Source organism: Anopheles gambiae, chromosome 3, assembly GCF_943734735.2.
Source record: "Anopheles gambiae chromosome 3, idAnoGambNW_F1_1, whole genome shotgun sequence".
Lineage (NCBI taxonomy): Eukaryota > Metazoa > Arthropoda > Insecta > Diptera > Culicidae > Anopheles > Anopheles gambiae.
The window spans coordinates 38,706,559-38,717,777 of record NC_064602.1 but is presented as its reverse complement, the minus strand read 5'-3'; the positions used below and the strand labels follow the sequence as shown (position 1 = coordinate 38,717,777).

At 45.1% G+C, this 11,219-nt stretch overlaps 1 protein-coding gene across 1 annotated transcript; it reads right to left on the bottom strand.

Moving 5' to 3' along the window:
• Window positions 1-8,165: 8,165 nt before the first annotated feature.
• LOC1279084 (cytochrome P450 4C1) lies at window positions 8,166-10,309 on the bottom strand. The gene is made up of 5 exons (XM_061658479.1): window positions 9,794-10,309; window positions 9,441-9,699; window positions 9,103-9,229; window positions 8,858-9,025; window positions 8,166-8,788 (listed from the first exon to the last, which is right to left on the bottom strand). The coding sequence occupies exons 1-5, from the start codon at window positions 10,143-10,145 to the stop codon at window positions 8,207-8,209; spliced, it is 1,488 nt and encodes a 495-aa protein (XP_061514463.1). The 5' UTR covers window positions 10,146-10,309; the 3' UTR covers window positions 8,166-8,206.
• Between the last annotated feature and the right edge of the window lie 910 nt (window positions 10,310-11,219).

Here is an 11,219-nt window from a genome sequence, read left to right as displayed (position 1 = left end):
ATCGTTGAACATAGCTTGTTGCATGAGAAAAATCCTTTCAGTTGTGCAAACTTTCCACAATTGTTGTGGTGTGGTGTTACCCTTCCTATATAAACTACACATACATAAACTGCTAGTCCTTCGTTCGGGTCCATAAACATGAGGTATTTATTGAAATTGGGCAAAAAAAGCGCAGGCTACATGGGTGACTTCTTGGTAGATCTTATTGGGATTGTAAATATCCTTTAAATGTTTTAGGAGCGTGCAGTGTACCTCGCATTTGCGGTCATGCTGAAATATCCGACCCATAATCGTTCTCGAACTGAATGGGCATAATATAACCTAAAACATTGAACGTGTTGAAGCAACCCAGAACTGTCATTTATAATGTAATTCAACATTGGCCACTCGTTTTTAACCCACCGAAAAATAAACCATTCACAAACCTCTGTCCATAGGTTGTTCGGATTCTGTGCGTTAAGGAGCGCTCACCACATTACCGTCCTTGTTATCATGTTATCGATTTTTTTCTTTTATTTGGCATACAGTGGCGGATTAAGGGTATCGGGGGCCCTAGGCGGTAAGACGAGTTGTTTTAAGGGGGGGAGGGGGAGTTGATACTGGCACTGAACTTGCTGAAGGGAGATTGAACAGTAAACTTGAAATGCCGTGGGGCCCTACAATAATCAGTCACAGGCACTATTTTTTTTTTTTGCTGGCGGGGTGGGGGGTGCAAATGATTCGCCAGCTTCGGGGCCCCAACTTCCATCCTTCCGAGGGCCCTTGCCGCTGGTACTGTGACCATACGGCATACATGTAATACATACGGCATACTATCGACTAGCCCCTTAAATCGCCGGGGCCCCAAGCGGCCGCCTAGTCCACCTACCATTAGATCCTCCACTGGGTTGCACGACATTCTGGAACAGTTTGACCGGTGACTTTTTCCTGGAACGATAGGCCTTTCCCTATCAGTGGATAGTAACAGGTGTAGTAATAGCAGACACACGCGGTGATGAGAAACAGTACGATTGCAAACATTCTGTTCAAGATGACGATTCGAATGCAACTGAGTTGTAATAGTTGCGCTGCTGTATGCGCTGTAGATGCTGCTAGTGGGTTAAGGATAAGCGCTTGAATGTGTGTGCGTGCATGTACAGTTGCAGTGCGTGTGAATAGATCATGATTTATCTCTTTATTGGAAGCGCACTGCTGAGAATATTCACGCAACTGAGATTTTATCAAATCTTAAACTAGATTCTAATGTCTAACATTCACTCACGTTATGGTTGCTGGGTAGTATCTTGGTGAATTTCTGGCGTGTTTTAACAAGTTATCACTTGACATTTTGGGGAAGGTAGGTAAAGACGGACACGTTAAGGGAAATGGTAAAAATCTAGGGATATATAAGTGCTCTGTAATGGGATGGGATCCGAAGCCCCATTGAGGGATAATACAGGCTCTCCCATCCAACTCCTATTCCGACACGTCCTCGTCGTGCAGAGTGGTAACATGTGTCACCACATATCCAAGCTTGGGTACACGGGCTTGACCCAACCCCTTGGGCGGATGGTGGCACATGGCGAACCAGGGGGGGGGGGGGGTGGGTATCCCGGGAAACTGGGTGCCTGAACGTCGGGAGGGCAACCCGACGCTAAACAAAACGGTCACGTGGGCGCGGGGCCAGTCACCCAGTCCCATGAACCAACGACTACGGAAAGCCACATAAATTTTCGAAACGGACATCCCGATACCGACCATACGCAATGCCCCCGGACTACTCTGAAAATGGGCTCATGGAACGTACGCACTCTAAGCGAAGCCGGAGCCTTGAAAAAACTTGATGATGCCCTAGCCACACTGAGCATGGACCTCGTAGCTTTACAAGAGATTCGGTGGCTAGGGAACGGTGTGCACAACAGGCGTGGTAAGCATTGCTACGACATATACTACAGCTGCCACGACCGACACCGCGTGCTCGGAACGGGTTTCACCGTAGGTCCCCGGTTGAAACCCGCAATCATGGATTTCAAGGCTATAAACCAGGGGTCTCCAAACTACGGCCCGCGGGCCGCATGCGGCCCTCAAGAGCTTATAATGCGGCCCACGATGACTTTGCCAGAGTTAATATAAATATTAGGTTATTATGAATTTTTAAAATTAAAATGTATGTTTTTACTTTTCTTAGACAAAATTCAAGCTTTAGTAACACAAAACTGTACAAATATCATTGGTATTTTATTATAAAAACGAGATTTAAACGTTCACTCATCAGTTAAAGGTAGCGTCAAATGGCCCTCAACATAGTTATGTTTGAAGCAATGCGGCCCGCGAGCTGAAAAGTTTGGAGGCCCCTGCTATAAACGATAGGCTATGCACCCTGCGCATGCCAGGCAAATTCTTTAATATAAGCCTCATAAACGTTCACGCCCCTACCGAAGATAAAGAGGAAGAGGAGAAGGACCTTTTTTACGGCCGCCTCGCTAGAATCGTTGATGCGTGTCCCAGGCATGACCTCATAATCATCCTGGGGGACTTCAACGCAAAAGTCGGTAGGGAGCCAATGTACCGCCAATACACTGGCTGTCACAGTCTGCATGAGCACAGTAATGATAATGGTAGTAGATTGGTCCAGTTCGCCGCAGCGAACAATCTGGTTGTAGGAAGTACCAAATTTGCGCGCAAAAAAATCCACAAGATCACATGGGCGCACCCGCGTGGAGAATCCTTCAACCAGATCGACCAAGTGTTAATAAGCCGCCGACGACAGTCGAGCCTGTTAAACGTCAGAACTTATCGAGGAGCCAATATCGATTCCGATCACTACTTGGTTGGCTTAGTGATACGTTGTAGAATCGCCCGCCCCCGCGCCAATGGGGGCGAAGAAAACACGCAGCCTCGGCTCAACACGGACTCTCTAAGGGACATTGCTGTCCAACAGGAATTCAAAACCGCTTTAGAAGAGTCTCTACTACCAGAAGGCAGATACGAAACTACGAGCGAGAGGTGGAACGCTCGAAAAACAAAAATAATAAACTGTGCAAGAAATATACTCCCACCACGTCGTGGCAACACCAAATCTGGCTGGTTCGACGATGAATGCAGACAAGTGACCGAACGTAAGAATACTGCATACCGCGCAATGCAGCAACGGCATAGAACGCGGGCATGCGCAGAGGAATATTCACGGCTTAGACGCGAAGAGAAACGAGTTCACCGCTCCAAGAAGCATGCTTGGGAAGAGCAAAACATGCGGGAACTCGAGCAAACCAGAGAGGCGTACGGACCAACACGAAAGTTTTACCAAGCGATAGCAGGTCACCGAAACAACGTTGTACCTAAGGTAACCTGCTGTCGCAACAAGGATGGAGATCTGGTCAGTAACCAGCCAGAGGTCCTCTCGCGGTGGGCTCAGTACTTTGAAGAATTACTCAATGACCAGTTTAGCGAACAGCTAGAAGCGCCACTAGCAGATAGTGTCATGCTACTGCCACCTAGCATAGAAGAAACACGAAAGGCTATCCGTCGGCTGAAAAATAACAAGGCACCCGGAACCGACGGAATTGCAGCCGAACTGGTCAAGAATGGAGGTGCACGACTAGAAAACGAGATTCATCAAATTGTTACTGAGGTGTGGGATAGGGAATCGATGCCTTGTGATTGGAATCTCGGCATCATCTACCCCATATACAAGAAGGGAGATAGGTTGGACTGCAACAACTACAGGGGTATTACGGTGTTGAATACCGCCTATAAAATACTCTCCCTGATCCTTCAGGATCGCCTTGTCCCGCACGTCGAAGAGATAGTAGGAAACTATCAAAAAGGATTCCGAAACGGAAAATCAATCACTGATCAGATCTTCACCATACGGCAGATCTTGGAGAAGATGGCTGAATACAGAAACGACACATACCATCTCTTCATAGACTTCAAAGCTGCATATGATAGCATAGCCAGAGTAAAACTGTACGACGCTATGAGCTCATTTGGAATCCCGGCCAAACTGATAAGGCTAGTTAGAATGACTATGACCAACGTCACATGCCAGGTAAGGGTGGATGGAAAACTCTCAGGACCTTTTGTTACCACCAAGGGTCTGCGCCAGGGGGACGGGCTTGCCTGCAGTGGCGGATTAATTGTATCGGGGGCCCTAGACGGAAAGACGAGTTGAGGTCTCCTGTAAATGGTAAATGTTGTTGTGGCGGGGGAGGGGGGGGGGGGGGTAGAGGCACAAAACTTGCTTTTGCGAGATGGAACAGTGGGGGGCCCCTTCGATCATCAGTCACAGGCTCTAAATTTTTTGCTGACGGGGGGGGGGGGGGGTGCAAATGATTCGCCAGCCTTGGGGCCCTAACGGGCAACCTTCAGGGGGCCCTTGTCGTTAGTACTCTGTCCATAGGACATACTATAGAATGGCAATCTACGGGGCCCCTAAATCGGCGGGGCCCCAGGCGACCGCCTAGTCCGCCTACCGTAAGATCCGCCACTGCTTGCCTGTCTCCTATTCAACCTGGCGCTAGAGAGGGCCATCCTTGACTCGAAGGTGGAGACTACGGGAACCATCTTCTATAAGTCAACCCAGATGCTGACATACGCTGATGATATAGACATTATTGGTCTGCGGTTCTCCTATGTAGCAGAAACATACCAAGGGATCGAGCAGGCGGCAGAGAACCTCGGATTGCAGATAAACGAGGCAAAGACCAAACTGATGGTGGCAACATCAGCGGACCTACCAATAAATAATCCGAATCTACGTAGGCGTGATGTACAGATAGGTGAACGCACTTTTGAAGTCGTCCCAGAATTCACCTATCTTGGGTCAAAGGTCAGCAACGACAACAGTATGGAAGTTGAGTTGCGCGCAAGGATGCTGGCTGCCAACCGGTCATTCTACAGCTTCAAAAAGCAGTTCACCTCAAAGAACCTGTCGCGACGGACGAAGCTGGGACTATATAGTACCTATATAGTACCAGTACTCACATACGCCTCTGAGACATGGACACTGTCCAAATCTGACGAAGCCCTCTTAGCCGCGTTCGAGAGGAAGATGCTCAGAAGGATACTTGGCCCCGTATGTGTGGAAGGACAATGGAGGAGCCGCTATAATGACGAGCTATACGAGATGTACGGCGACCTCACTGTCGTACAGCGTATTAAGCTCGCCAGGCTCCGGTGGGCTGGCCATGTTGTACGCATGGAAACGGACGACCCAGCCCGTAAAGTCTTTTTAGGCCGTCCACAAGGACAGAGGAGGCGTGGTAGGCCCAAATTGAGGTGGCAAGATGGCGTGGAGGCGTCCGCCATTAAGGCCGGGATAACGGACTGGCAGACGAAGGCGCGAGACCGTGAGCGGTTTCGGACACTCCTGAGCCAAGACCGCAAAGCGGTTGTAGCGCCGGATAAAGTAAAAGTAAAGTATATAAGTGCAACGACCATGAAAATGTGCATACATTATCTTACACTCGTGCAGTTTTGAAATGTTCGGGTAAGACGGACACCTGATATGGGAAACATGGACACCATGAAGGGTAAGATGGACACCTGTAGAAAAGGATAGAAAGTGAAGAGTTTTACAATATTTAAACAAATTCTATCGCTTTCCACGTCCTGGTACGTTTATAAACCAATTCTTGGTCTATTGCAACGGCGATTTATTCAGCCATGAATTTAGGAATTGTAAACACCGTTTCTAATATATCGTAGAATGCAGCATCTAAAGCATTATTGACATATCGCGCACTTACAGCTGACGTTGCTCCAGCTTACAGAACAACAGTCTAGAACTTCCTTTTAGGAAATTACTTCGCAAAAAGTCCACGACCCCAGTATTCATGAGGGACTTGTTAACAGTTTAATCCATTTTCCACCATGTCAAAATTCAACATTTGATTTTTGTAATCCAATAGAATTTCTCATCTATTCCTGAACAATGTCGTATAAATGCCTCATCTTTTTATTGCTTAAAGTTGTCCAAGTCGTGAGAACATATTGGATTTCGTGAAGCGCCTCATCAGCGTCGAGCGAGTAATATCATAACGAATGGCTACTATTTTGACCGGTGTTTCATTTCTCGCTTATTTCAATACTTTCTCTAGCTACTGATTGATTTATAGCATCGGAATATCCTTATTTAAGGTATTTGAAGAAATCTATTTATCACCAATTGATATAAGATGTAAAAAAATCAATAAATTCGGTGTCCATCTTTCTCTACAACAAGGTGTCCGTCTTTCCCGCTTTGATGTCTGAATGTTTAAACCACCAGAAAACAATATTTTGTATTGCTTTTACCCTCGTTCTTTCGCCAGTTTTTTCATTAATGATCACGACAACCCATTCATGAAATAAAACTTCCGGAAATATAACACTTTAAGCGCCGTGTCATATAAATTCGCATGACGGTTTTGCTCACCGTTCAGCTTTGCATCTGACGCTCAGTGATTCTCTTGAGAACGAATGAGGTAGGAAAGAGAGAACGAGAACGACATGTGCTACGCCGCTTATCGCAATGAAACAAAAGAGTGATAACAATGCACAGTGGGCAACCGCCATACAAACGCCGGGATGAAAATCAATTCCTCGTGCTATTGCAATTTATCTTCATTCAATACAATTGCTCTTACTATACAGGGTAGTCCTATACTTAAATCGTCAAGACAGCGAATAAAACTTAGTAATTATCGCTCACAACATTGCATTATTACGTATCAGTTAACAGCATCAATAATAATTGTTAGGAATTAAAACGAAGGCGGAATAAGTTTCTGACTGTAAACGAATTTTTAAAGTATTACGCACTAAAAAAGTTGTGTTTTTCATGGTTTGTTTGGAAAAGAACTGATTCCTATCTTACGACCTTTTTAAACTGTTTTTCCTCTCTTCAGCTTTGTTTTCTGCCTGTTTGTTTCAAATGCCCGTTTATGACAGGTAGTTGGATACTGGTGGTGTATGGCTCATACGACAACACGTCAAAATCGCTCGCGCTATTTTCAAGAAAAAGTTTAATAATTTTCGGGGTCGCAGATGGTCGCAGCTAATTTTAACGACAATGCGTAGGAAAATTGTTGATCTTTCCAATGATATACGACTCACGAGTGAAATCGAGTCGAATCATAAAAAAAATCACTCTCCAAAATAAAAATATCCAAAAATTCAGCAGTGATGTTTGGTTTTCAATCATTTATGAACTTTAAAAACAAGTTTTTGCAAAATATTAAGACATAACATCAAAGTATGACAAAAAACCTTTCCAACGACACATTGATTATCAAAATCTAACCATCATATACTAAAATATGATGGTTTATATTCGGTCGAAAAATAGCTCAAAGTTGGGACAAAAAACCCAAAGTTTACACTTTGATGGCCTATTTCTCAGTAAGTTTAAGATAAAAACGTGAAATATTTTGGTTTCAACTAAGTTTAAGTATCTATTTTAAGAAAATGATTATGGTGTAAACCTGCGATGAAGTTGGTTTTTCGCTTTTTATACAGGCGTTTGCCCAATGTGCAATGGCACGAGAAACTGTCGCTCTCTTTGCTCTCTTGCCATGCGCTACGTGCTCACTCAAAAACTGTGACGTCAGGCCGGCGGTCAAAGTGATAAACAATACAAGTTGTAGAGCTTAAGATCGGCAGTAGTCAAATTAGATCCACAAGGGTGAACATGATTGAAAATTTATTTTGTTCGTGGATTTAACCAATTTTATATATATTATGCAAAAAATGTTCTCAAATGTGTTGTTTTACCTTCAGTTTGGATTCTACATTGTTGAATTACTCGAAAATTACCTTTTTCATGCATTTATGAGAAGTGTCCATCTTATCCGCAGTGTCCGTCTTTACCTACCTTCCCCTACCCACACGAAGCACTTTGTTTCTCAACATAAACATAAATTACATTGTTCGATTAATTTCAGGAAGAGAGCAGCAGAGGAACAATCGCTTTTGCTCGACTCTCTCTCTCTCTCTTTCTCTCTCTCTCTTTCTCTCTCTCTCTCTCTTTCTCTTTCTATCTCTCATTCTCTCTCTCTCTCTCTCTCTCTCGCTCTCTCTCTCTCTCACACACACACACACACACACACACACACACACACACACACACACACACATGAGGGCCCCCGTGCGACAACGGGAGTCTTTCGAAGATTCCCCCTCCTTGTAAAACAAAAAAAACACACACACACACACACACACACACACACACACACACACACTGCACCTACATCCTCTTCTCTACCTCTACTAAATATTCAGACTCGAGCTTCAGCGTCAGGCCGAACCGAAACTGCAGATCATTCATTTGCAGATCCGAGCGAAGCCGCAACCGGCGCAGTATGCTGGACAGCGTCACCTTCATGCTGAGCATGGCGTACCGCCCGCCGATACAGTTGCGCGCACCGGCACTGAACGGTATGAACACGTTCGCGCTTCTGCCTTCGCTTCGTTCCGGCAGAAACCGGTCTGGGTCAAAAACGTCCGCGTCCGGGCCCCAAACATCCTTACGGCGGTGCATTGAAAATATGCTCATCACTATCAAACTGTCACGCGGTATGTGTACACCAGCTATCTCAATGTCTTTCATCGTTTGACGTGCAATGTTCGGTCCGGACGGGGCTAGCCGAAGGCTCTCCTTGATTACGCGCTCCATGTAGGTCAGCTTCTTGAGATCCTCCACCTCAATGTCCTGATCGGGATTGGGAAACACGTCCATCACCTCGCGGTACACGCGCTCCTGTATCGCTGGGTGCATGGCAAGGAACAGACAGGTGTGTGTCACCTGAAGTGCAGTAGTGTCATTGCCCTGCGGTGGAAACCATTATTGAGCTGGTTGCATAAGGAATGCTTTGTACCATCGATTCGTCACACTTACCGCCGCTATCATCGCGTAAATATTGTGCGTAACTTCGATGTCAGTAAAGGGATTTCCGTTGTGCTGCGCCGCCAACAGCTGGTCGGCAAATATGAGTGGCTTTTTGTAGTCCTCACACTCATCCTCAATGGCGGTAGAGTTTATGCGAGCTTTTGCCTTTTCAATTACCTATTCAATAAAGCATACAGTCCGTTGTGATTCTTTTTGTGAGCGTCAATTTCACTGCAACCATCAAGAGGCCTAACCGTTTCAAAGAATCGAAAGCAGGATGAGCGATGTTCAGACTCCTCCGTGAAGTCGCGCGAAAACCGATACAGCAGCTCGATGTAATGATGGATACTGACCATACGTTTCGCGACGAGCTCGAACCATCTGAAAAAGCTCGCACAAAACGTCGAGACGGCAAACAGGGCAACAAAGGAAAACGGGTTGCGAGTAAACAGTAAATGAGTAAACGAGAACAATCGCAGACAGGGAAACAAAGGAAAATGGATTGTGGTTAAACAAACAGGACAGCATCAGGAAAAAAATATCTTAAAATAGCAAACAGGAGAACAGGTTGCAGACCATTCGCATCGCTTACCGGTCGAGATTCTCAATGAACGTTTCCTTGCCTGGCTGCTCCATCACATCGCAGCCAATCGTCGTCCCGCACACCATTTCCAGCGTACATTTGCTTATGAAAGGGAAGATGGATATCGACCGGCCGACGTCACCCACACTTTGCTCCATGTGCTGCACCATCTGCCTGGAGCACTGCACAAACACCGGAATAAAACTGTTCAGTATGCGCGTGTTGAAGGTCGGATTGAGCGCTTTCCGTTGCGTTTTCCACAAATGATCTGAGAAAGAAACAGAAAAGAAACACACGCATCACTTTTATCTTCATTTTCACCAACGCTTCCACTGTCACTCCTCATCACGCTCTGTCCCTACAGTGTCCCGCAAAGATTGCGTGCTCCAGCTTCACAAAGTCGTAGAAAAACGGTTTCTTCAGACAATCGGGATGTCTAAGTACTGCATTCATGATGTCCGGATGCGAGGTAGCCAGCACCAGCTTTGGACCGAGCCATGCCTTAAACCAACCATCATACTGCCGGAACTGTTGCAGTATCTGATTGAACAGATCAACGCTTGACTTTCCGATGAAAAGCTGCGCATTCCCTATAATGGGATAGTACGGCTGCACCACCGGCAGGTGGGATGCAAACCGATGGCGCTGTACGATCCACACCTGCCACAGTCCGAGGGCTGCTAGCACCAAAGCCACCAACCAAAACCACCACATCTTGTTGATCCTTACACTTGCACTGCTTTGCACTGACTGGCATGTAAACAGGGCGCTAGTGGGAATATATATTCCCCATTGATGCCGACCTTGAGATTGCCTTGGAGTTTGGACAGGTACCCGAATTTGATCCTCATCTGTTTCCCACACATCTCCTCTTGTTCTGGTTGTACATTGCAAAAAAGTGAATGTAAAGTGTTGTTGCTTTTGTTAAACTGATGCTGTTCACCTCAGTGGCATCAGCTAAAAACACCACCGCACAGTGGGGCAAGGGCGGTCGGAAATATTATTTACTTTTATTCAAAAATAAAACAACAATATTCCACTCTTGTTCTAGCATCTTTTTTATTACAAACAGAAAGAAATCGTTCTAAAAACCACATTTTTCAACTTTGGTAATAAATAGAAAAAATTATACTTTTGTATATCTTCATTATTTTCTCCATACCTCATTTTACTTGCGGTCAACATGCTGTCAAAAATTCAAACTTATCATTTAATCTCAATTGTGGAAAAATGCATTCAAACATGTTTGGAGCGTGCGCCGTTGCACGGTGCGCAATACAAAAATCGTTCACCTGCACTACCACACAAACGATACAACGTCCTGTACTTGGCGTTGCAGCGTGTTTGGGATTTTAATACTTTTTGAAAATTTTCTGTCTAGGTTATTCTAACCTCAAAGCTAGAATTAACTTCGAGTACCTGCTCGAAAACACGGTGTTGTTTACATTTACCCCAAGGTGCATTAAAAAGGTCACGAGGTGGAATCTAGAATCAATGTGTATGTAGTCCAGGTGGTCTCATAGTATGTTTTTTAAACCAAATTTGAATATCACTTTTTAACAGAATGGGTGAAAACTTTTGTTCAAACAAGCTTTCTGGAGGCTTGACAAATACTCAAAACACTCTTAAAATCTTCATTCAGAAGAAGAAGCGATAAAAATCAGCCTTCTAAATTCATACACCTTGGGATAAGCCCATCTGTATATTCTATTCACTTAGATAGCTGCTCGAAAACTGCTATACAATGCAATCAGCTGACAGGCTGAAATTTCAGCCTACGAACTTACA

Excerpts from the sequence above, each read along its gene's own strand:
- LOC1279084 (XM_061658479.1), bottom strand. The coding sequence starts at position 10,145 with ATGTGGTGGTTTTGGTTGGTGGCTTTGGTGCTAGCAGCCCTCGGACTG. Across the intron at positions 9,700-9,793 it reads CGCAATCTTTGCGGGACACT|ATCATTTGTGGAAAACGCAA; the intron begins GTAGGGACAGAG and ends TTTCTTTCTCAG. Across the intron at positions 9,026-9,102 it reads GCTTTCGATTCTTTGAAACG|GTAATTGAAAAGGCAAAAGC; the intron begins GTTAGGCCTCTT and ends TTTATTGAATAG.